We start from the raw sequence: 23,639 nt of genomic DNA, 5'->3' as shown, positions 1-23,639 counted from the left end.
AAAATAATGAGGCTATATCCAGGGGGTCCCGGGGCAATGTGTGGGGGTACAGGTTAGTCGAGGTCATTTGTACATGTAGGTAGGGGTAAAGTGACTATGCATAGATAAACAGCGAGTAGCAGCAGTGTAAAAACAAAATGTCCTGGTGGCCATTTGATTAATTGAGGGGGAAGATTAAGGAGCCTTTTGGGACTAGTTGACGCTCCATTTACCGCAGCCTTTTTGCGCGCATAATTCTGGTTGTAAAAAAATCCGACACACCCCCAAACCTAAATCTTAGCCAGAGCTAAAATTTGACATTGCGTTCAGTTGGTTAAAATAGAGCCCTTAGGCTACTATTGAGAGTTTGAATCGTGGGCCTGGAATATACTATTCAAATACAAGGTGCAATTTTGAAATTTGGTAGTGCATCAGTAGTTTTCTTCATGTTATGCGGCTTGGTAGGAAGGATCGTGTTTCGGACGCATAGTTCTCAACCTTCGCCTCTCTCTAGTCCGGGGGAATAAAACTTTTTTTTAAATGAATTATGCTCTCTCAAGTCATAATTTATGTCCATATAAAAAAACAAGCGTTGTGAGCTCATCTGGTGCTTTGGTTCGATGGACTACACATTTGCTTGTTGAGTAACCTTGCCTGAGACCAGAATACTTGTCAGCTCCCCAAATATGCCAAGGCTTTACATCAGCAGGTTAAGTATGCAGGCCTAGGCAACTCCAATATTTCGTTTTTTACGTACCTCCACAAATTCACCATTGCAGGCAACACAATGTAAGTGCGACTTCTGAGCAATGCCAATTCAACAGTGATATACCGCAGCACCATTTACAGATACTGTTTGTCGAGGTACCGCATATGAATTGAAATCTGTTGATAGGCCTACGGTCTGGAATGGATAGGTCTACAGCACTTTGCCCTTGTGCGTAGGACGCTTGCGCAGACAGGCTTGCTATGTGAGTCACGAGAAGTCCGACTTGCCTCTCAACCAACAAGGCAGTCCCCAATGCAACAACGCCATAGTCAACGGAGCACAATTTATATTATATTAAAGTGTTATTGTTCCAATAAAAAAAGGAATGGTATGTATTATAACTTTCGTGCCAGATTTGAAGGTCAGAATTTAGTCGGACTCGGATTGTAGTTGACAGCTGTGGATAATTTTTCCTGAGTGCTGCGTAGATTTCAGGAGAGGGAGGGGCTTTTCGGTTGCTCAACATGGCTGCGCCCTGTGGAGAACAACAAGTGTAGAAGGTATTAAAATGTATTCCATGCATTTACTAAAGTGCTTACTTTCGCCGTGACAAATATTTTAGTCTAAAATTGGAACTTTGCTGGTACATATTTGAATTCAAAATAAATAAGTCCCCGCAAAATAGTTGATTAACTAATCGAGTTTGTCAGTACTGTACTAGCCAATGGTAACAGTTGACGTTAGCTAGCCAACTAGCTGGATGGCTAGCTAGCCTGGTTATAGATAGTTAACATTTTGGTGCAGCGTTCAATCAAGTTTGTGCATTAACGTCAGCTGTCTTCATTAGCAGCTACTTCTCGATTCATTGCAAGATGTCTTTAATATGTTGCAATGGTAATAACTTAGAAATATGTTGACACAAGTACTGTGCCGGCTACTCCTCTCTCCCAACTACTGTAACTAGCTAGCTAACTAGGATTCATAGATAACGAACTGTACACACGCGCTCAATTCCACCAGGCAGGCACCACTGATCATCCTTTATGTTGTAGTTGAACATTAAATAAAAAGTCAGCCTTGGCATAATAACACTTATTGATAGTAACTTGTAAATGGTCATATGATGTAAGTTCCTATTAATAGTATTGATGTGTAGCTAACTGCACAGCTGTATGAATTATTCAATTTTTTAGCTTGACCACATTTTCTTTTCTGTCCAAAGTGCCTGCAGTGGCCACCCCATTAAAACAGCACAGCAGGTTGCTGGCAGGCTTTACCTTGAGAGGGAGGACAGTTCCATAGGTATCCCAGCAGCACCATGGCAAAGGAGCAGTCGAATGTGAGCGACCTCCTCCCGCTCCTGGAGTCGTCCGATCTGCATGAACTGGATCAGATAAAAAGTGTCCTCAATGACCACCTCGGCACAGGTCAGTACTCAAAATTCAGCATTACCCCCCCCCCCCCCCCCCCTCTTCCTACTAGCCACTCAACCACAACAGGCTGAGATTGCTACACGCTACTAGGGAGAGAATAGGTCAGTGTTTGCATGGTTTTCTGTAGGTCTCAAACTCTAGGTGACATTCTGCCGCCTTTACCGCAGAGCAATTAAGTTTTGATTATTTAAAAAAAAAAAAATTACAACTTATTTGTATTTGTTCTGAATCCCTATTAGCTGCTGCCTACTCTTCTTGGGACCCAATTACATACAATACAATACACAACACATTATTGCACACTACTCTACCATAACAGCCGAGTGGTTAGAGTGTTGGACTAGTAACCGGAAGGTTGCAAGTTCAAACCCCCGAGCTGACAAGGTACAAATCTGTCGTTCTGCCCCTGAACAGGGCAGTTAACCCACTAGGCCGTCATTGAAAATAAGAATTTGTTCTTAACTGACTTGCCTAGTTAAATAAAGGTAAAAAATAATTCAAGTAATTGACTAACATTAGTTACATTTATTTGAATTCCATTTCATTCGTTTTTATGTGCCCACAATGCGCACGTTGCATAGTTTCTCTAGAGATAAATCAGATCAAGCCCAAACTGTGTGGTGTAATAGGGTGTTGTAGTTTCCAACAGGCCAATATTCTACATAGTTAAGCGCAGAAAAATGTGGTAATTAGCTACAATGACCATAATCCATTGTGAGCCTACTTGTCTGGTCTGTGTGTTTATTTTACGCATGCTACGAGAAGAGACAGAAGAATGCACAATGGAGGGAGGGACAGAGAGCAGTTGCTTCGCAAGGTATCGCTACCTAAAAAAAAAGCCCCCAGTTTGGGTATGCCTAAAATGACATATGTGCAAAGTGTGGTGGTTAATTCCTTTACTATCAAATGAGGAGAGTCATACTTCAACTAAATCTTTATTCACTTATTAATAAGGGAGCAGGTCAATACAACACACGGATAAAGTGAATCGATTAAGTGCTTTACGATAATGATGGCTGGTCAACAAATCACTCTTAGGTTATTAATTGAGAGCCCAGAGACAAAGGTACAAAGGTCTTTTATAGCCAAGATACACCCCCCTTCAGTCTACTTGACAAACAACAGATGTATGGAATGGGTCACAAGGTTAAGATTGGTATGAAATAGAGGTCGACCGATTATGATTTTTCAACACCGATATCGATTATTGGAGGACCAAAAAAGCCGATGCCGATTAATCGGCCGATTTCTTTTATTTATTTGTAATAATGACAATTACAACAAGGGGTCCTGTAGAGGTTTTAAAAAGCATATGGAAATTAAAATAATAATGAATGTCCATCTTGGGCTCATAAATTAGTTTATTATGAAGTTCGATACCCACTGAGTTATATTTATTTTTGCTTCAAATCCAGATAATTCATTAAATAGTGATCTATTATGGTTACATTTGACATCACACAGGACCATGTGCTGACACAGACCAATCACATGCCGGCAGGCTACGAGGTCACTTGCGCCCTCATGCCATCGACATTAAGATTGACTTGCTCAGGGAGGATGAAAATGACTACATCGACCATGATCCTTTGATAGTTACGGCCACTTTCACCATGATCCTTTGCGTTTTTTGGGGGATGGGAGAGGGGTGCCATTCAGCCCAGTTCAGCAATATGGTGCACAAATTCAGTCACTTCCGTTTTCATGTGCCATTGGGAGTTTTCCATAGGAATGCGTGGATGATGTCAGTGCTATCACTATCTACTGGTTTTGTCTAAAGAAAATACATTATTTTATTAATTGATAGTTGGTATTCAGCAGTCAAGTATGCCTTATTTACTTTGAATAACTACTAAAATAGTGATTTCTGTCAGACAGCATAGAGGTGTGTATCAATTTAACCTTATTTCTCACAGATATGAAAGATAAGGAGGTCATTATGCTTCCCAAACCGTGCAGCAAGCAATGCGTGTTAATATTCAGGCCGAGCATTGAGGCTCTTAACAAAGCTCCCCATACAGAAGCTGCCTTTTCCATTACATTATACTATACAAGAGTAATTAGACCCTGAGAGTCATGATCAAGGGCTGGGTTCTCTGTAGCTCAATTGGTACAGCATGGTGCTTGCATTGCCAGGATAGTGGGTTCGATTCCCGGGCCCACCCATACTTAAAAAGTATGCACGCATGATTGTCACTTTGGATAAAAGGGTCTGCTAAATGGCCTATATTATTAACAAATAAACTAACATCTAATGTATTGGCAGGGTCTCCTCCTCTCTATGTTCTTGACGTTGTCTCCAGAGCTATATATTGAGAGATATAATAGCCATGTATTTTATTTATCTATTAAAAAAATACATGGCTCATGTTGTCTCTAGTCATCAACATGTTACATACATTGATTAGTTGATTCTTCCCTTCTAAATAACAGAGCGAGGATCTGTGCTGCTCAATGGCCTTGTCGATTACTACCTTGAGACCAGCTCTCCACAGGCTATACTCATCCTCTGCTCTGTCAGGGAGCCTCATGACAAGGTGAGCACTGTAGGGTAAAGTTGCCCAGAGGCTCTGATCTTGGGTTAGTTTAGCATTTTCTCCGGGGAAGGTGATCCCTGATCTGTACTTAGGGGAATCTTCACCCGGACCACCAATTGAGTTGCTTAGTCCCAGATCGGTGTGCTGTCCTGCCAACTCCTATTATCATTGGCAGGATAGCACAAACAGAAATGCAACCAGTCTATCAATCTGGCCTCTGTGGATAAAGTGTGGTTTACCACAGGGATCTCAAAACATAACATTGTGCTCTGAACAATTGGATCATGGCTGTTTCACCACACACCTTAAACAGAATTATTTATTAATTGACAATATCGCACGGAAGCCATTGTTGACATGTTGAATTCCATGAGCAGCCATTGAGTGCTCACCGTAGCAAAACGTTTTCCAGCGGGAGAAATACTTTTAGGTTAGTCCCTCTGTTTCGTCCAGTTCATTGTGAATACACCTTTGCACTGGATATGTTAACTTGTCTGTGTTGTCCCACAGCACCTCCTGGACAAGCTGAACGAGTGCATGGCCAAGCCAGCCTGTCGGCTGCCCACCCTTACCCTCCTGGGGCACGTTATCCGCAAGCAACCCCCCTGGATGCACAAGATAACCCGCTTCCCTCTGCTCACCTCCTTACTCAAATGCCTTAAGGTACATCAGTCAGCGCCTTGGTCAAAAGTAGTGCACTTTATAGGGCACGGGAGGTTGGTGGCACCTTAATTGGGGAGGACGGGCTCGTGGTATTGGCTGGAGCGGAATGAGTGGAATGGTATTTAATACATCAAACACATGGTTTCCATGTGTTTGATACCATTCCATTCGCTCCGTTCCAGCCATTATTATGAGCCGGCCTCCACTGATATAGGGAATAGGATGCAATGTGGTACACAGCCATTGAGTTTGCACTTTTTTTTGCCAAATCTAGACGGACTCTGATGTGGTGGTGCTGATAACTGGAGTCCTAGTGTTGATCACACTGCTACCCGTGATACCCCAGGCAGGGAAGCAGCACATATACGACTTCTTTGACATCTTTGGCCGACTGGCGTCCTGGAGTCTGAAAAACCCAGGTGGTTTAACATTGATCAGTATTGCCCACATAGAAATACAATTACTAGAAAGGGCGTAGCCCATCAGACCACAGGAATTTGACACAGCAAATCACGCCTCTGGGACTACCAACCGTTTCATCTATTTGATCTATTCCATCACTAGATTCAGCTATTCATGGCTTTGATGATTATTTGACCAATTGAATCAGGTGTGTTAGTAATGGGATAGATGACATAAGCGAAATGAATGGAGGTTGTCGAGGAGAGGTTGGAGGAACACCCTAAGATCAAACCCATATCCTGCCCCATGGGAAGGAGGAACTGGGATGAGGGGACAGTAGCTCTCTGTGTACTATCTGATATTAGATTTTCCCATCATTAAATGTGTGGTGAATTGTAGTCACAGCCAAACTATTGAATAGTTAAACTACTAGAGCATCCATGCTCATCTAGCTACAGGACAGGATCTATTTCCTTGGGATCTCATTTGGTAATTTCCTTGGAATTGTGAAATGTTGCCTAACCCCTGTTCTCGCCCCACTCCCCACCCTGTGTGCCATAGGGCATGTGCACGGGGTGTATCTGATCCACCTCCATGCCAGTGTGTACTCCCTCTTCCACCGGCTCTATGGCATGTACCCCTGCAACTTTGTCTCCTACCTGCGCTCCCACTACAGTATGAAGGAGAACGTGGACACCTTTGAGGAAGTAGTGAAGGTTAGTACAACAGGACACGCCATACTCACCCCATCCTAGAATCTATGCACACTACATAAATGTATGTTGTGTGAAGAGATGTCTCGTTGTCATCCGTCTCACCAATTTGTTCGTTTCTTAGCCGATGTTGGGGCACGTGCGGATACATCCTGAATTGGTCACTGGAACCAACGACTATGAGCTGGATCCCTCCAGGTAAGCACTCAGAAAGTAAGATTCCCAAATGGCACCCTATTCCCTATATAATGCACTATTTTTGACCGGGGCCCTGGTCAAAAGTAGTGCACTATATAGGGTACCATTTGACGCAACCAAAGACTCTTTCGACTTGTAAGGTCTGACTCGACAACAGCCAAGTTTACGCTAATAATAAGGGGTCCTGTCAAACCCCTTGGCCAGGTGGAAGAGGTTTGAGATCCACGACATTGTGATTGAATGTGCAAAAGTCTCCCTGGACCCCAAGGAGGCGTCCTGCGAGGAGGGTTACTCCAGCATGCCAGACCGCGTCACCATCCACCATCACCCCCACCTGCGGTCCGGTCTTGACTACACTGCCAGTCCCTACACCGACTTCCTCAGCAGCTTCGGTCAGAGCTCTGACACATTCACTTTGATACAACTCAATCCTAATAAAATATGACCAGCTCTGTCCTTAGCCCTGTCCCAGGTCTGTTTGTGTCATCATGTCAACTTCTTGGCACTCATTGAGTTGACATGACGGCACAAACCTACCTGGGACCAGGCTACTCCGTCGTTTGTAATGACATAATGCAGTTACAGGCTAGAACAGCAGTTGGGCCAAATACCACTTGGTTACTTAGTTGTAAGCCACGCTTAAGCCACTGCTGTAATTCACAGGTAGAAAAACAATGGTTAAATATTTAATTTGCTTATAACCTGCCTTTTTATGTATTTTTCTACCACACAGTGTGTTACTTCAGGGGGTCGAAAGAGGTTTTGAGCTGTTCATCAGCGTGCCTGTATTTACAGGTTGTGTGTACATTAATGTTCCAGTTGCGTGTTTTTTTTTTCTCCTCCCCACACAGGTAGCTCTGCCTCTACCCCCCTATCGGTTGGCCGACCACCTCTCTCCCTGTCCTTACCCCAGCTACCAGGGACCCAGTCCTCCCTCTGCAGTCCCCACACCTCTTTCCATCAGGTAGGTTCACTGTTCTCCAAGCGAAAACACCCCATTAGTGAGATTACATTGAAATCTTTGTTTATATTTATACTTAACAAAAATATAAACGCAACATGCAACAATTTCAAAGATTTACAGTTCATATTAGGAAATCAGTCAATTAAAATACATTTATTAGGGCCTAATCTATGGATTTCACCTGACTGGGAATATGGATATGCATCTGTTGTTCACAGATACCGTAAAAAAAAAATGGGCCGATGAACGATGGTTCTCAGGATCTCGTCACGTTATTTTTGTGCATTTAAATTGCCATTGATAAAATGCAATTGTGTTTGTCGTCCGTAGCTTATGTCTGCCCATACCATAACTGCCACCATAGGGCACTCTGGGTCTGTGGTTGTGACGCCATTTTGAATGTACTGCCAAATTCTCTGAAATGACTTATGGTAGAGAAATTAACATTGAATTATCTGGTGACCGCTCTGGTGGACATACCTGCAGTCAGCATGCCAATTGCAAGTTCTCTCAACTTGAGACGTCTGTGCCGTTGTGTGACAAAATCTCACATTTTGGAGTGGCTTTTTATTGCCCCCAGCACAAGGTAAACCTGTTTAATGGTCATTCTGTTAATCAGCTTCTTGATATGCCACACCTGTCAGGTGGCTGGATTATCTTGACAAATGAGAAATGCTCACTAACAGAGATGGAAACAAATTTGTCCACAAAATTTAAGAGAAGTAAGCTTATGGAACAATTCTGGGATTTATTTTTCAGCTCATGAAACATGGGACCAAAACTTTACATGTTGTATTTATATATTTGTTCAGTGTATCAAGTATATAAAATAAAACACTGAAGCTCCCACTGAAAAATTAAGTTATTCTACACAGTTGTATTCTATTCTGTATTCCCATTGATTGTGATTCATGTAAATTCTCTTGAGACGCACATGGCCCTCTTGTCCCCTGTGCACATGTTTCCAGAACCAACACTGTGAAGTCGACCCAGCTGGGAATAAAGTGTCGATGTGGAGTCCGTGCTCGGATTGTGGAATGACCACACCTCCCACCTCCAGGGGTATCTCCCCTGCCAATGTTCCAGAGCTATCTCAAAGTGCCTCCCATGCCCCCAGCCAAACAGCCAGCACATCAGGTCATTTTTGTTCATTTTTTATTTTACCTTAGTTTTTGCTGGTCAAATACCGGCTGGGGAAAACATTTGAAGATCTAGTGAAAGTTAAGACGGGAGAACAAATAACAGTTATAGTTAGTATACTTTTTGTTTTGATGGACTGTCATAAGGACTTTTCACTCAGAATTGTGTGTTCTTGTTTCATCGCAGGTGGTAAATGTCTCAGTCCTGCCCCGACTCTCTCCAATGAGTTTGAGCATCTTTGTTCAACCCCCAACACAACCAACCAGGCATGTACTATAGCACACAATTCTTACTACCATAATCTTTGTACCAGAACCCCTAAGCACTACTCCTAGTAGTTAATTACAGAAGGTGTTCTTCAATTATTTAATTGGCTAGTACAGATCATAGCAACGAAAGGAAAGTATCTGCAGAGCCAGAGTGTACACTGAGCACAAGCAGAGCTGGAAATGCCATCTTCAGCAGGAGTGGTGAACTGAACTCCCTCTAAAAGTAATGCAAACAAAGCAATCACTCCACCCGCAGAGGAGTGCCCAGCCTAAGGGAGTTTGTTTGCTCCAGCCAGTGTTGACTGTATTTAGATTGTGGTTGTACCCAGTGCTGTTTGTGCGCTGGTTGTGTGTTTGAAGCCAATGGTCCACCCGTAAGACTTTTCATCAGCTGAATTTATATCTGTTCCGACAGCTGAAGCAGAAACCGAGTGGAGAGGAAGAGAGAGGCAACCCTGAGGTCATCAGTAAAGGTCAGCAGCTTTGCTCATCTCCGAAAGAGGAGCAGGTTTCGCTGTCACTATTCAGTGTTTTTTTATGGGGCTAATGTTAGCCTTTAACACTCATACCCGTATTCGGGTTGAAAATGGCAGGCTTGGACACTGATAAATGACCTTAATTGAAACGCAGTGACTGTACAGTAACATGCCATACATGATGTCAGAGCTTCAGTCGGATCACCGCTTCACAGCTCTTTATGGGTTTTGACTGACAGTCGTTCTGAACTTGAGCACCCCTCCTGCTAATTGGGCTACTTTTGTTCATTTTTTGTTGTCTGCGTGAGGTAAAGGCTGTAAATTACGTATTTTGAAAGATGAGACGCTGAGGATTACAATAAACACTGCTTTGATGTCATACAAAGAAGCCAAACACCTGTGAGTCCAAATGTGCACTTCACATTTTCATATCATAAAACTCATTGTAATGTGCAGTGTCAATGTTTGATCACTATGTTTGATGACAAAGTGTTATAACCTGCAATGTCCTGAACAGAAAGAGCCTATGTTGTATTGTGAAGAAAATTAGCAATTGACCACGCATCTGAATGCACTCATGACTCTATTCTATGCTCACCAAAATTAGGATCTGCTTCTCTGAATTGCCTTGTGGAAGCCTAACACTGTAAGATCGTATTTTATAATTTAGCTAGTTATGTTGGCAATTGATCCTGTTTTCAAATTATGCCCACCTGACCCAGGTTGCGATTTATTATGGACCGTTTTTGGATTGCGTAAACAACAGTTATTGTGTAAAGCTGGGGGATGCAGGGCTGTGTTCCAAACAAAAATACAAGTGTGCTTGCTCTAGTTCCTCAATGGCACAGCTAGGTTGAGCTCCAGAAAAACACCTTATAGTTAGACTTCTTTGAGTCATAAAAGTGCATTAAAATGACATAGGAACTGTGCACCCTTTAGAGAGGTATTTGGACACACCAGTTAGTCCTCTCACTCAAACCCTTGTCATTTCTTTGTCTAATGTTGAACCTATCCCACATTTTCCCGGAATAAGAATTTGTTCTTAATTGATTTGCCTAGTAAAATATATATATATATATTTTTTTTAACCAAATGTATCCAGAATATTTTCAGATTTCGTTATCAACAAATGCACAAATGCGTCAAAGTACAGAATGTAAAATGCACGTAAAATCAACAGTTTAATGTTTGGATTCAGTCTTTTAAAGTGAACTGTTGTCTTCACCTTTAGTCTAATAATTGTACCATAATCTCCAAACTGTTCCTTTTTTAATTGCTACACTTGTTATGCATATACTTTACATAGTTCTTCTGTAAGAAATATTTCAATGTAGCCCTGTCCATATAGGCCAATTCCCACAAGTGTAAGGAGTTAAGAACAATTGTCCTCTTCTTATGAGCGATCGTTCACTAGACCAGATTTCTATATTAAGTTGGAGTCTATTATCAATATAATATTGTCAAAAGATAATATTGTGATATGTAACTATAGATTCCCCCCATCACTACTATTTATTGCCTAAAATGACTCGTTAGTTCTGTTGACATCGCCAAAGTACCTTTCCTCCCCAATTTTTGGGGGCTTTACGTGACCTTTGCTGTAAATAAAGGCATCATCCGAGACCATTATAGAATAGAGGTGGCGTTGACGGGACCTGGGTTGAAATAGTATTGCTTGTCTTTGGAATACTTTTTGTTTGATTGAGCCTGTCTAGAGTACCCAGATGGGCGGGGTTTGCACTTTTGCTACTATTCCATTAGTTTCATTGAGGCAAGCTCAATCTAGCGCAGCGGAAATATTTGAAAGAAAACAAATACTATTTGAACCCAGGTCTGGAACTAAGCACACTCTATGCTCTTTGTCAGGTGCTGCTGGTGAGAGTGTGAAGACCATGTCATTGACCGAGTTGTCGGACTTCATCAAAGAGCAGGATTTGGACATTCAAAGGATGGAGAATGAACATGACGAGGGTGAATGGTTTTTCCCAATTCATTAAATGGTGTAGGGTGAAGTTGCCCCTATACCAGTGATCTTTGGTCAGTTTTTCCATTTTCCTCACTAGTGGTTAGGATTGCAGGAGGGGAAGCCAATCCTTGATCTGTACCAAAGAGAAACTTCACACCAGGGCTCATTAAATCCCCCCAAACCTACTACGGTATTCATATCTTCCCATGAAAATCACTTGTGTTCAGTCAGTGTGAAAAACATTGATTTGTTCCATACGCTCTTCTCCCTGGTCAGATGCCATCACAGAGGAGCTCCTGAAGTTGACTGAGCAGAAGCACAAAGCAGACCGCTCTTTCTACAGCACTACAGAGACACTGACTGGGCATCAGGAGAAGGAGATGCTCCTCACCACCTCCAACCAGAGCCTAAACAAGGAGGCCCGGCGCCTGGTCTCCACACCCGACAAGAGCGAGTGCTCGGCGGGGGGAGGAGATCAGCAGCTCCCCTGGTCCTTCCGGCCGTGCTTCACCCCCATCGACAACCTGCTGACCGGATTTAGCACCTCTCAGAGCCCCTACAGGGCTGAGGAGGAGGGGGGCTCCGGTCTGGCAAATTATGGCCTGTTCTCCTCCCCCAGTATCTTCAGGGACCCTGTTAACCCCGTCTACGAGCCTCTGTTTGAGCTGGCCCTGCCCAGGGCTGCCTCTCTGTTCGTGGGGAGGAAGACTTCGGTGGCACTGGCACAGAGGGCCGCTGGCGATGAGGGGGAGAGGAACGCAAGCAAGGGGGAGGAGGAAGGGGACGAGATGGCGGCATTGTCCCCGCTAGAGGTCCTGGATCGCCTCATTCAGCACGGCAACGAGGCCTATGAAAAAGTGCTCAAGAGGTGAGAGGTCATGGCTGGCTGAGTGTGTTTCGCTACTCTGTCCGTATGGACGATGACCCCGTTATGGAAGTCTGGGCGGGCAATCCAATTCCTTCCATAGACTAGTACTCCATCCATGTTATTGCTCTCTCATGTATTCACTGGTAGTCGGTCTATCTGTGCATTGTTATGAAGTGCTCATGACCTGGCTGTTTGGTGTGCCGTACTATGTCTGTCGGTGTCTGTTATTGACCCTTCATTGTGATATTTCCTCACACTCTTCTGTACTGTGTGTGTTCTTGTTATAGATTGCCCATGCCAAACAAGTCAGTAGACTGGACACACTTTGGAGGTAAACAACAGAGTATGAAAGCGAAAGGTATTGCCAAATGTATTGCCACTACGCTATGATGGGGGAGAGGATGAGACTATCCTTTTTTTCCTGTCTGCGCTCTCCTTCCTACCGCATCCATCAATCTATTTGTCGGTTTGTCTTTTTTTTCTAGCAGGTTCCTCCTACCTGTATCTTCGTTGAAAAGCTACATATCAGCTGTAAAATATGGAGTAGGGTGCAGTTGACCGAAAACCCTGATCTTGGGTCAATTTTGCTATTAACCCACTAAGGCTAGGATTGGGGGAGAGGGAGCTGATCATAGATCTGTACCTAGGTGAACTGCCATGAGTGTCTGTGGATCAACCTGTCCTTCTGTTTCTGTCCTCCAAACTCTCCAGGCTAATATTAATTAGATTGACCTATTCAATCCAATGGGATTTGGCTTACTATGTGATCAGAATCTGAGCGCCACTGCATCTCATTGTTTCTTGCCCTTTGCTATGGAGTCAAAAGTTCGTCTTTTGAGACAATCTATGCATGCAGTGCTTATGTTAATGCTTAAAATCTATGCAATATACAGATCTATACTGAACAAAAATATAAACACAACATTCAACAATTTTAACTATTTTACTGAGTTACCGTTCATATAAGGAAATCAGTCAATTTAAATAAATAAATTAGGATTTTACTGGGCAGGGGCACAGCCATGGGTGGGCCTGGGAGGTCTCCCACTTGGGAGCCAGAACCACCCACTGGGGAGCCAGGCCCAGCCAATCGGAATGTGTTTTTCCCCACAAAAAGGGCTTTATTACAGATAGAAATACTCCTCAGTTTCATCAGCAGTCCGGGTGGCTGGTCTCAGACGACCCCACAGGTGAAGAAGTCGGATGTGGAGTTCCTGATCTGGCGTGATTACACTTGGTCTGCAGTTGTGAGGCCTGTTGCACATACTGCCAAATTCTCAAAAATGACATTGGAAGCTGCTTATGGTAGAGAAATTAGCATTTAATTATCTGGCAACAGCTCTGGTGGACATTCCTGCAGTCAGCATGCCAATTGCACGCTCCCTCAACTTGAGACGTCTGTGGCATTGTGGTGTTTGACAAAATTGCACATTTTAAAGTTGCCTTTTATTGTCCCCAGCACAAGGTGCACCTGTGTAATGATCATGCTGATAAGCAGCTTCTTGGTATGCCGCACCTGTCAGGTGGATGGATTATCTTGTCAAAGGAGAAATGCTCACTAACTCGGATGTATTAAAAAAAAAATTAAAATAATTCTGCACAAAAGTTGAAAGAAATGTGTGTATGTGTGTATATGGAAAATCTGAGACTTTATTTAAGCTCGAAATAAGCTTGAAATGTTATATATTTATATTTACATTTATATTTTTGTTCAGTATAATTTGAATCGTTTTGGATACCACAGTACTAATATCTAGTTTTCTGTTGAGATGAATAACATGGCCTTGAAAAAATGAGTTTGAAAAGGTAATAAAATAAAAGTAATATTAAATAGTCAAACATTTTGCTCATGTGTCCTCTTGACAGGCACCACGCCGCTGGACGAGCTGCACACGCTGCGCAGTCAGGTGCTGCTGCTCCACAACCAGCTCCTGTACGAGCGCTACAAGAGAGAGCAGCACGCCATCCGCAACCGCCGTCTGCTCCGCCGCATCATCAACGCCACTGCCATGGAAGAGCAAAACAACTCAATGGTTAATTAAAAAACCTTGCGCTCCCTGCCCAGTCAGAAGCCATTGAATCCTGAATAGAACATAGCTTATTTTTGGAAATTAAAGCATGCATGTTGTTTACCAGGGTCGTATCCATTAGTGAACCCTGTAGCAAAATGTTTTGCAACGGAAAAAAGAAAACGAGCGGTTCATATTTGTGCCTACTGAACACGAGTATGAGGTTCTTTCGGTTGATGTGGGAGCGGTGGTTGACATATATTTATTTTAAAATAATGTATGGCCTGCTTGTTTTTGTATCTCTTGAATTTTTTTGTTTTACTGTAAGGTGTGTTGTGATTTTATTTGGTTGCAGAAGGCCCAGCTGAAGCTGCAGGACATAGAGATCCAGTCTCTGCAGGCCAGTCTGGTGGAGGAGCAGCAGCGCTACAGGCGCCTGAAGGAGGATGGAGACACTGAGACGGCTTGCCTCCACAGTCAATTCCAACAGCTACAGCAGGGCCATGACCTGTATCTATCCAAGGCTCAGAAGCTGCAGGTGAGCACACAGATGAATAACCACATATACTACACAGTACCACTTTGACACAGGAGTGAATGTAATTCATTTAACCTATCTTATTTTTATGAATCAACCGCCTTATAACCAGGACTTGCGTCTTTTCAGCAGGGGGTCTGTGTATTTATTTACTGATGTCCAGCAGCCTCATGTATAACCGACGCATACATTTGACACTAAATATCTACGTGCACCATTTCTGAAAAGTCTGCGCACGCACAAAAGTATTGAGATTTATTAACTTGGCGCATGCCATACATACGCATGCTTCCCGTTATAAATCAGACCTTTCGTAAAACTGGCAGCGTGAACACACATCATTCACCTAAATATAACTGCACTGCCTGCAAATTCTGAAACATTTTCTACTTGGAAAACAAACTACAGTAGACGGACTTACAGTGGGAGCCTACACACTTCAATGCAAAAGATCAACTGTCTGTTCACCTGTTAAATTTGTCTGTATGTAAAATCTCACTCTACATTCGGATGCATACAGCAACAACTAGAAATTATAATAGCCTTTCTAATAGGCTTAATTAAATGAGAGATGGGACGAATGGTAGCCTATCCTAACCTGTTGTAGGCGTATAGGCTATTTTGCGAGTAAGGAATTTATTCTGCAATGATCATGGAAATTAAATAAATAATAGGAAATAGCTGCTTATTTCTAATTATTTTAAAATGCAAAGAAACTAAATCGATCGTCTAACTAGTTGAATAAAGGTTAAATAAAAAAAAAAAATATTTTTTAACGTTGTATTAATGCCTACATTTTAATGGATTAAATTTGGGTTTTTTGGTCACTGGCCTACACACAATAGCCCATGATGTAAAAGTGGAATTATGTTTTTTAAATGTTCACTAATCAATTAAAAATGAAAGGCTGAAATGTCTTGAGTCAATAAGCCCTTTTTGTTATGGCAAGTTCATAATAACATTTCCTTAAGTCACAGAATAAGTTCCATGGACTCGCTGTGTGCAACTGTTTAACATGATTTTTGAATGACTTCCTCATCTCTGTACCCCACATATCCGTAAGGTCCCTCATTCGAGCAGGGAATTTAAAACACAAAGACCGGGGAGGTTTTCTAATGCCTCCTAAAGAAGGGAACCTATTTTCATGTCTTTATTTTTACCCATTTACCAGTCATTGAACATCCCTTTGAGCATTGTGAAGTTATTGATTACACTTTGGATGGTGTATCAATACACCCAGTCACTTCAAAGATGCAGTTAACCTAACATACACCAACCAAAAGCCATGGATTACAGGCAACATCTGCACTGAGCTAAAGGGTAGAGCTGCCGCTTTCAAGGAGCGGGACTCTAACCCGGAAGCTTGTAGGAAATCCCGCTATGCCCTCTGACAAACCATCAAACAGGCAAAGCGTCAATACAGAACTAAGATCGAATCGTACTACACAGGCTCTGACGCTCGTCGGATGTGGCAGGGCTTGTAAACTATTACTGACTACAAAGGGAAGCACATTCATGAGCTGCCCAGTGACACAAACCTACCAGACGAGCTAAATTACGCTGAAACATGCATTAGAGCACCAGCTGTTCTGGACGACTGTAATCACGCTCTCTGCAGCCGATGTGAGTTAGACCTTTAAACAAGTCAACTTTCACAAGATTACCAGGACGTGTACTCCGAGAATGTGCTGACCAACTGGCAAGTGTCCTCACTGACATTTTCAACCTCTCCCTGTCTGAGTCTGTAATACCAACATGTTTCAAGCAGACCTCCATAGCCCTTGTGCCCAAGAACACTAAGGTAACCTGCCTAAATTACTACCAACCCGTAGCACTCACATCTGTAGCCATGAAGAGCTTTGAAAGGCTGGTCATGGCTCACATCAACACCATTATCCCAGAAACCCTAGACCCACTCCAATTTGCATACCGCCCAAACATGGTGACTTTAAAACAATTAGAGTTTAATGGCTGTAATAGGAGAGAACTTATGATTGTTCAACAACATTGTAGTTACTCCACAATACTAACCTACTTGACAGTGAAAAGGAATCCTGGCTTCCCGAGTGGCGCAGTGGTGTAAGGCCATGCTTCGCAGTTGTGCGGCGTCACTACACCCTGGGGTGACCGGGAGTCCCATAGGGCGGCGCGCAATTGTCCCAGTGTCGTCCATGTTAGGGGAGGGTTTGGCCAGGGGGGCTTTACTTGGCTCACTGCGTTCTAGCGAATCCTTGTGGCGGGGCGGGCGCCAGTTGAACGGTGTTTCCTCCGACACATTGGTGCAACTGGCTTTTGGGTTAAGCAGTACGGCTTGGCGGGTCATGTTTTGGAGGACTCATGACTCGACCTTGACCTCTACCGAGCCCGTTAGGTAGTTGCAGCGATGAGACAAGATCGTAATCACGAAAAAGGGGGGGGGGGGGGGAAAAGGAAACCTGTACAAAAAAATATTCCAAAATATGCATCATGTTTGGAACAAGGCACTAAAGTAATACTACCAAAAATGTGTCAAAGAAAGGAACTTTTTCCCCTTAACACAAAGTGTTGTTTGGGGCTAATCCAATAACAACAAAATGTGGAACGAGTCAAGGGGTGTGAATTTTTTTCTGAAGGCACTGTATGCCTGTGATCAAATTCAGCACAGGGTAGGCATAACATTATTGCTTTCAAATATGTGTTCTTGGTACTGGAAGTCTATATTCGGGCATTGTATTCGCTCATTAGTAACAATGCTCTGCGTAGATGCGGTAAATAGACTTGCTTTCTAATTTCACGCTGTTGACGCTCTTTTCTGTCACTTTAGTGCATTCTATTTCCAGTGTGTTCACAGGCGTTTAAAAAAAAAAACGGCTTTTTGTTTGAATTGAGCTTGAGCGGCATCATGCAGTGCGTTTGGAAATTATTCAGACCCGTTACTCTACATTTTGTTACGTTACAGCCTTATTCTAAAATGTATTAAATTGTTTTCTGCATTCATCTACACACATTAACCCATAATTACAAAGGGAAAACAGGTTTTTAGAAATGTTTGCAAATTTATTAAAATAAAAAAAGATCTTGGAGTCCACCTGTGGTAAATTCAATTGATTGGACATGATTTGGAAAGGCACACACCTGTCTATATTATGTCCCACAGTTGACTGTGCATGTCAGAGCAAATCTGGGGAAGGGTACCAAAAAATGTAAGGTCCCCAAGAACACAGTGGCCTCCATCATTCTTAAAATGGATGAAGTTTGGAACCACCAAGACTCTTCCTAGAGCTGACCGCCCTGCCAAACTGGGCAATCGGGGGAGAAGGGCCTTGGTCATGAAGATGACCAAGAACCCGATGATCACTCTGACGGAGCTCCAGAGTTCCTCTGTAGAGATGCGAGCACCTTCCAGAAGGACAACCATCTCTGCAGCACTCCGCCAATCAAGGAAACCAAGATTGAACTCTTTGGCCTGAATGACAAGTGCCACGTCTGGAGGAAACCTGGCACCATACATACGGTGATGCATGGTGGTGGAGGTATCACGCTCTGGGGATGTATTTCAGCGGCAGGGACTGGGAGACTAGTCAGGATTTGAGGGGAAGATGAACAAAGCAAAGTACAGATTGATCCTTGATGAAAACCTGCTCCACAGTGCTCAGGACCTTAGACTGGGGCGACGGTTCACCTACCAACAGTGCAATGACTCTAAGCACACAGCCAAGACAACACAGGAGTAGCTTCGGGACATGTCTCTATATGTCCTTGAGTGGCCCAGCCAGAGCCTGGGCTTGAACCAGATCAAACATCTCTGGAGAGACCTGAGAGTAGCTGTGCAGCAACGCTCCCAATACAACCTGACTGAGCTTGAGAGGATCTGCGGAGAAGGGGAGAAACTCCCCAAATACAGGTATGCCAAGCTTGTAGCATCATACCCAAGAAGACGCAAGGCTGTAATCGCTGCCAAAGGTGCTTCAACAAAGTACTGAGTAAAGGGTCTGAATACTTATGTAAATGTGATATTTCATGATTTTTTTTAAAAATAAACATTTGCACATGTCTAAACCTGTTTTTGCTTTGCCATTATGGGGTATTCTATGTAGATTAATAAGGCTGTAACTTTGTTACGTTACAGCCTTATAATGTGGAAAAAGTCAAGGGGTCTGAATACTTTCCGAATGAACTGTATATTCCCCATTTGCACAAGGCTACTTTGGCCTTCTTGCAATGCAACACTTCAACTGTTTAGAAACTGAACTTTGTGTGACGATAATCACATTGTAATAATCACGTCAATTTCAGTTTTTATGAATGACTACTTCTGCGTGAACTGGCGCATGCTTGTTTTTGGGCATATTTTGTGTGTATGCAACATTTTATAAATGAGTCCCAGGTACTGACTTCTGATTTTGTCTACAGAGTGAGTTACAAGAATGCCAAAGCAACATGGGAGAGCTGGAGGCTGAGCTTCAGAAAGCCAATAATGAGGCATACAACACTGGACACCAGCTCACCCAACTGTCCCTCAAGGTGAGCTTGCTAGCACATAACTATTGCCATTATTAAGCATATTTAATTTCTCTATCTTATTCCTCAGAGAGAATAGCGTCTTAAAGCTAGAAGAAGGTAGTTATAGGCTTGTCGAGCAAAATAAAAAACATTGTTGGTCAGTGTATTTGAACAAACAAAACAAAAAAGTATTGTGCTCCCAATAAATCTTTGCTTCTCTCTTCCCCTGTTCAGCTCACCAACAGTGAGAACCTCCAGCAGCAGATGTACTTGTTGAACAAACAGCTGCTGTTACTGGGAGAGACCAACAAGCTGGCAATACAGGAGGTGCAACGCCTGGGACCGGAGAGCAGTAAGGTAGAGGCAGGATTACGCCCTCCCCCCCCTACCATATTCAATACCAAGTAAACCAGTCCACGGACAACCCAAAGCGTGATGTTTCCCAAAGGGGTGTTTGCCGTAGCACTAATATTCAACTCATCAAGCCTTTGATTAGTTGAATCAGGTCTGTTAATCTGAAACTATTGGATAAGGCATACTATGGTAGTATCCCACTTACCCTCTGAAAAGTGAGGTGGAATTATTTTTGCCATATTGCTTATGCCTACCCAAACGTTTAAGATCTACATAAATTGTTAACCTCTCTAGGGTATGTGGGACGCTATCGTCCCACCTGGCCAACATCCAGTGAGATTGCAGAGCGCCAAATTCAAATACAGAAATACTCATTATATAAATTCAGAAAACAAAACATATTTTACATAGGTTTAAAGATGAACTTCTTGTGAATCCATCCACGGTATCAGATTTAAAAATGCTTTACTATGCATCTATGCATTTCTAGACGATCTGGACATCCCATGTCTCAATTGAGATGAACAAACCAACATGAATGCCTCTAAGTGATGATGAAGCTACTCTGGTAATCCAGTCCATGCAGAGCGGTGAAGCCCCTGGGCCTGATGGCTTCCGTCTTGAATTTTATAAAGCGTTCTCCTCTAAATTATCCCCTATCCTCAGCTCATTGTACAATGAAATCCTTTCTAGTCAGAATCTTCCCCAGACACTTACCCAGGTGACTTATTTAGGTTTTGCTTAAAAAAGACAAGAATCCACTAGACTGTGGAATATACCGCCTTAAGCCTTTTGTGCTGCGATTTCTAAAATTCTCACTAAGGTCCTCTCGTGCCGTTTAGAGACAGTGATGCCTAATATAATTCACTTTGACCAAACCGGATTTATCTCAGAGAGGCAATCTTTCTATAATATGCGCCGGCTATTTAATCGTTATTCTTCCCACAAAACTCTACAGCCAAAGGTTGTCATTTCTCTTGATGCTGAAAAGGCTTTTGATCGGGTTGAGTGGGAATATCTATTTACAGTACTAGAGAGATTTGGGTTTGGCCTGTCATTCCTTTCCTGGATTATGATTTTGTACTCGTCCCCCAGTGGCTTCTGTTCGCACCAACAGTGTTACCTCCAGCTACTTCCCTCTCCACAGGGGGGCCAGGCAAGGTTGCTGTTTATCCCCTTTCCTATTTGATATGGCTAATGAGCCTCTTGCTGTCGCCCTGCGGCCGGAGGAGAGTATTAAGGGGCAACATAACTCACAAGGTGTCCTTATATGCAGGCGGTCTTCTTTTATACAGTGGCAAGAAAAAGTATGTGAACCCTTTGGAATTACCTGGATTTCTGCATAAATTGGTCATCAAATTTGATCTGATCTTCATCTAAGCCACAACAATAGCACGCTGTTTGTCTTTAACTTCATTGGGATAGGAGGCAGCATTTTCACTTTTGGATGAAAAGCGTGCCCAGAGTGAACTGCCTCCAACTCTGTCCCAGATGCTAATATATGCATAGTATTAGTAGTATTGGATAGAAAACACTCTGAAGTTTCTAAAGCTGTTTGAATGATGTCTGTGAGTATAACAGAACTCATATGGCAGGCAAAAACGTGAGAAAAAAATCCAACCAGGAAGTGGGAAATCTGAGGTTGGTCGTTTTTCAACTCAGCCCCTATTGAAGACACAGTGGGATATTGGTCATGTTGCACTTCCTAAGGCTTCCACTAGATGTCAACAGTCTTTAGAACGTTGTTTCAGGCTTCCACTGTGAAGGGGGGCTGAATGAGACAGAGGTCTGGCAGTGAGCCACGGGCTTGTGAGGCGAGGTCATGAGAGAGTTAGCTCGCTTTCCATTGCTTTTCTACAGACAAAGGAATTCTCCGGTTGGGACAATATTGAAGATTTATGATAAAAACATCCTAAAGATTGATTCTATACTTCGTTTGATATGTTTCTACGACCAGTAATATAACTTTTGGGAATTTTCATCCAACCTTTCTGCTGGACTTAAAAACCATTGCTGCACGTCTGAAGTTTGCAAAAGTGCACCTGGATGTTCCATAGCGCTACTGGCAAAATATTCTGTGGACAGATTAAACTACAGTTGAGTTGTTTGGAAGGAACACAACACTGTGTGGAGAAATAAAAGCACAGCACACCAACATCAAAACCTCATCCCAAATGTGAAGTATGGTGGAGAGAGCATCATGGTTTGGGGCTGCTTTGCTGCCTCAGGGCCTGGACAGCTTGCTATCATTGACGGAAAAACTAATTCACAAGTTTATCAAGACATTTTGCAGGAGAATGTTAGGCTACCTGTCTGCTGATTGAAGCTCAACAGAAGTTTGCTGACGCAACAGGACAACTCCCCAAAACAGAAGTTAATTAACAACAGAATGCCTTCAACAGAAGAAAATTCACCTTCTGGAGTGGCCCAGTCAGTCCTGACCTCAACCTGATTTGAGATGCTGTGGCAAGAGAGCAGTTCACACCAGACATCCCAAGAATATTGCTGAACTGAAACAGTTTTGTAAAGAGGAATGGTCCAAAATTCCTCGTGACTGTTGTGCAGGTCTGATCCACAACTACAGAAAACATTTGGTTGTTATTGCTGCCAAAGGAGGGTCAACCAGTTATTAAATCCAAGGGTTCACATACTTTTCCCACCCTGCACTGTGAATGTTTACACGGTGTGTTAAATAAATATATGAAAACATATAATTGTTTATTAGTTTAGGCAGACTGTGTGTTTGTCTATTGTTGTGATCTAGATGAAGATCAGATCAAATTTTATATTCACATACTTTTTCTTGCCACTGTATATCTCTAACCCTGTGGAGATGTACAGGTTTATACTACAAGGTTTTGGGACATTCTCTGGTTATAAGTTAAACATAACAAAAAGTGTGCTCCTCCCATTAATCAGTTAGCAGAAGGAATTGGGTATGCCAATTTCACATTTAAGTTGGAGCATCAGGCCTTTACTTATTTGGGGATAAAAGTCACACGCTCTGTTTAAAAAAACTTCAAAACACTCCTACAGCGCACTAAGCAGGATTTCATAAGGTGGTCGTCTCTTCCCATTTCATTAACAGGTCACATTAACTCTGGTAAGATGACTGTACTACCTAGGTTTTGTACTTATTCCAAATGATTCCCATTTTTCTGCCAAAGTTGATGTTCAAACATCTGGACAGCTACATTTCCAACTTCATTTGGAATAAGTCAAGGCCCCCAGGCCTTACCACTTTTTTTTTTTTTTTTACACTACTACTGGTCAGCAAATATCTAAATATGTTTATTGGGTTTCTACATTTGAAAACAATGTTGACCCAACTTGGGCCATCATGGAGTTAGTCAAGCCTTCCAACTTCTCTGGTCTCGCTCCTGTGCTCCCCAGTGCCCATGAACCTTGGCACCCATCTTTTGAACCCCATTGTTAAGAGCTCCCTTAAAATCTGGTCCCAATTCCTTCAGTCACTTTAGCCTTAAACAAGCAAGCGGCTTCTCTCCATGAACATCTAATCATCTCTTCCCAGTGTCACAGATTGACACGGCATTCCAGTTCTGGCATAGGAACGGTCTGGTATTTTTTTGTGTGTGACCTATTTGTTGATAAGTCTCATTTGATACTCTTGAGGGTTGACCACCCAATACCCACTTTTTTAGATGCCTGCCAACTCTCAGCTTTGCCAAAAAAAAAAAAAATCATTTTATTTCCATTCGGGCCAACTAAGTGTCCAGTTGAGAGGTGCTTAGAACTTAACCCTTATCTGAAAGGCATAATCTCCAGATGATACAACATAATACAGAACATTAATTCGCCTTCCTTTGCAAATACAAAATCTGCATGGGAGCAAGACCTAGGTGGCGAGCTACCTGGTGAAATGTGGCTACAAAGTATTGAGCGTATCCACACATCCTTTTACATAAGGCGTGAGCTTAT

General features: G+C 42.7%; 1 protein-coding gene across 5 annotated transcripts in view; it reads left to right on the top strand.

Annotated features, from left to right (window-relative positions):
• The first annotated feature begins 268 nt into the window (after positions 1 to 268).
• Positions 269 to 23,639, top strand: part of tsc1a (TSC complex subunit 1a) — a 31,192-nt gene continuing 7,821 nt past the window's right edge. The window contains exons 1-20 of one of the 5 annotated variants that reach the window (XM_021606696.2): positions 928 to 1,076; positions 1,177 to 1,248; positions 1,911 to 2,115; positions 4,555 to 4,658; positions 5,169 to 5,321; positions 5,596 to 5,740; positions 6,285 to 6,439; positions 6,561 to 6,634; positions 6,839 to 7,026; positions 7,486 to 7,598; positions 8,567 to 8,735; positions 8,925 to 9,004; positions 9,423 to 9,480; positions 11,350 to 11,454; positions 11,726 to 12,317; positions 12,605 to 12,675; positions 14,184 to 14,350; positions 14,682 to 14,864; positions 19,257 to 19,367; positions 19,581 to 19,703. In XM_021606696.2, the coding sequence (XP_021462371.2) occupies positions 2,007 to 2,115; positions 4,555 to 4,658; positions 5,169 to 5,321; positions 5,596 to 5,740; positions 6,285 to 6,439; positions 6,561 to 6,634; positions 6,839 to 7,026; positions 7,486 to 7,598; positions 8,567 to 8,735; positions 8,925 to 9,004; positions 9,423 to 9,480; positions 11,350 to 11,454; positions 11,726 to 12,317; positions 12,605 to 12,675; positions 14,184 to 14,350; positions 14,682 to 14,864; positions 19,257 to 19,367; positions 19,581 to 19,703 (2,700 nt within the window). In that variant the 5' untranslated portion in view covers positions 928 to 1,076; positions 1,177 to 1,248; positions 1,911 to 2,006. Of the gene's footprint in view, positions 385 to 923; positions 1,249 to 1,910; positions 2,116 to 4,554; positions 4,659 to 5,168; positions 5,322 to 5,595; positions 5,741 to 6,284; positions 6,440 to 6,560; positions 6,635 to 6,838; positions 7,027 to 7,485; positions 7,599 to 8,566; positions 8,736 to 8,924; positions 9,005 to 9,422; positions 9,481 to 11,349; positions 11,455 to 11,725; positions 12,318 to 12,604; positions 12,676 to 14,183; positions 14,351 to 14,681; positions 14,865 to 19,256; positions 19,368 to 19,580; positions 19,704 to 23,639 lie in introns of those variants that run through there. The other 4 variants (XM_021606698.2, XM_021606697.2, XM_021606699.2 and 1 more) reach the window with 4 other exon arrangements.

The sequence above is a fragment of the Oncorhynchus mykiss genome, chromosome 6 (genome assembly GCF_013265735.2).
Source record: "Oncorhynchus mykiss isolate Arlee chromosome 6, USDA_OmykA_1.1, whole genome shotgun sequence".
In the NCBI taxonomy this organism is placed as follows: domain Eukaryota; kingdom Metazoa; phylum Chordata; class Actinopteri; order Salmoniformes; family Salmonidae; genus Oncorhynchus; species Oncorhynchus mykiss.
This window is presented reverse-complemented; position numbering and strand designations above follow the sequence as displayed.